The sequence below is a fragment of the Micromys minutus genome, assembly GCF_963924665.1.
Source record: "Micromys minutus genome assembly, chromosome: 16".
In the NCBI taxonomy this organism is placed as follows: domain Eukaryota; kingdom Metazoa; phylum Chordata; class Mammalia; order Rodentia; family Muridae; genus Micromys; species Micromys minutus.
This window is the reverse complement of record NC_137985.1, coordinates 14464446-14466240: the sequence shown is the minus strand read 5'-3', so window position 1 is coordinate 14466240 and position 1795 is coordinate 14464446. Positions and strand designations below refer to the sequence as shown.

General features: G+C 40.6%; 1 protein-coding gene across 1 annotated transcript; it reads right to left on the bottom strand.

Annotated features, from left to right (window-relative positions):
* Positions 1-244: 244 nt before the first annotated feature.
* Positions 245-1513, bottom strand: LOC308430867 (upstream-binding factor 1-like protein 1; the record flags this gene model as incomplete). Its single annotated transcript, XM_080930146.1, has 1 exon — positions 245-1513. One exon carries the CDS (start codon positions 1511-1513, stop codon positions 245-247), a length of 1269 nt encoding a protein of 422 aa, XP_080786272.1.
* Between the last annotated feature and the right edge of the window lie 282 nt (positions 1514-1795).

Below are 1795 nucleotides of genomic sequence, written 5' to 3'. Positions count from 1 at the left end.
CAAGTAAAATGTAAATGTGCTGTTCAGTTGGGTCTCTTCCTAAGCCTAGGACACTGATGTAGGCAGTACGATGACAAACTCCCTTCTCCCCAAACTACACTCTTTGTATTTAGTAAGCAAAGCATGTAGGAGAGAAAAACAAGGGAATACAAAACACAGAGGGTAGTTCCCAATCTCTTGGGAATGTCCTTGTTTTGCTCGGATGGTACAATGATTTAGAACATGAAAGTGGCTAAAATGAAGTCTAGTCGTGATGATTCCCGTGAGAAAGATTTTCGTCATCTTCATCTGTACTGCTAGAATCTGAGGAGCTGCTAGAATCTGAGGAGGTGCTAGAATCTGAGGAGCTGCTATAATCTGAGGAGCTGCTAAAGCCTTCCTCCTCGCTATCATCCACCAGATCATGCCTGGATACCCGGGAGCCACCATGATGGTCCCATTCAGTCTCTGAGGAATCTGACCCAGAATCCAGCATTTCCTCTACCTCTACAAGCTTTACTTGAAGTCCGTTCTCTGAGGACTGTAGATCATCTCTTCGTCCAAACTTGTGGCTTCTGCCTCCAGACATGCTCATGTTCTTTCCCTTACTACAGATGAACTTTGCCTCTTTGTATGCAGCATATCCCTCAGGTGACAATCTCTTGAGCCAGAGGTCCAGCTTCACCCAGTATTGTTTCTGTAGCTTCTCAGCTTGTCTGCTATAAAACTGTTTCATGTCCTCTGGGACTCGACCCCAACGCCTAGAAATCTCAACCCAGCGCTGCCTAAAGGACAGATGCCTCAGTTCTGGACTTGACCATGAATCTTGGTGAAATTTATGATATGCATTCATAGGGGGTTTTCTAGGTTCTCCATGAAATTTTATATCTGAGGAAAATGTTTTGGAAGATTTTGTTTTAAAAAGAGACTTTACGTTTTTTGTATCTCCTTGTGACTTCTTAGAGACTTTGGTTTGGTGACTCGGGGGCACCACAGATTTCTTAAGATGCCCTGAAACAGGATGGTTTTCCTTTAATTGAGTCATTTTTTTCTGAAACTCTTCTTTCTCCTTCTTGAAGTCCTGGATATATCTCTGCTTTACCTCTGCTGGCAGCTGATGGTATTTTTTAGCCAGAATTTTGGTCAGCTGAACATTGCTGTAGGTCGGGTACATCTCACAGTATTTGGGTCGCTGCTCCTTGTAAAAGCGCAGATAAGCAGTCAAGGGTCTTTTGGGTTGGTCAGGATGTTTTTTGACTATATTATTTTTGTGAGGTTTTTTAATAAGTTCTTTGGCTTCCAGCACTAATTCTCTCAGTGTGCCAAGCTTCCTTAAATTACAAGAAATCTCCATCCATTTCTGTTTGCACATTTCTCCTGAAAAGTGTCCAAATGCTACATTATTCCAGTCTAGGTCTGCCTGGCTGTTTTTGAATTCTCTGAAGTCATCTGATGGTATATTCTTCTTCATGCAGTCCAGTAACTTCAGAATGTCTGTTTCAGACCATAGGGCTTGGTTATCATATGGTGCCATTAATGTGCCCATTAATAGCTCAGTTGTGCAAACTCCTCACCAGCAGCTTGAACTCTCAAAGAAACACACAGAGAATTTGGTAGAGAGTGTCTGACTTCCAGTCTGTGAATCTGTATTTCTGAAGTGAAACAAAAAGAATGTTAGTCTTCTTTATTGGAATTAAAAAAAAAATCAGATATCACTTATCAATGTGTTTTTATACCACTAATTTAGTATTAACAATGTAAATGGATAATTTCTTTTGTTATTTGCTTATATGTGATATAGTTGTATCATGTTTTA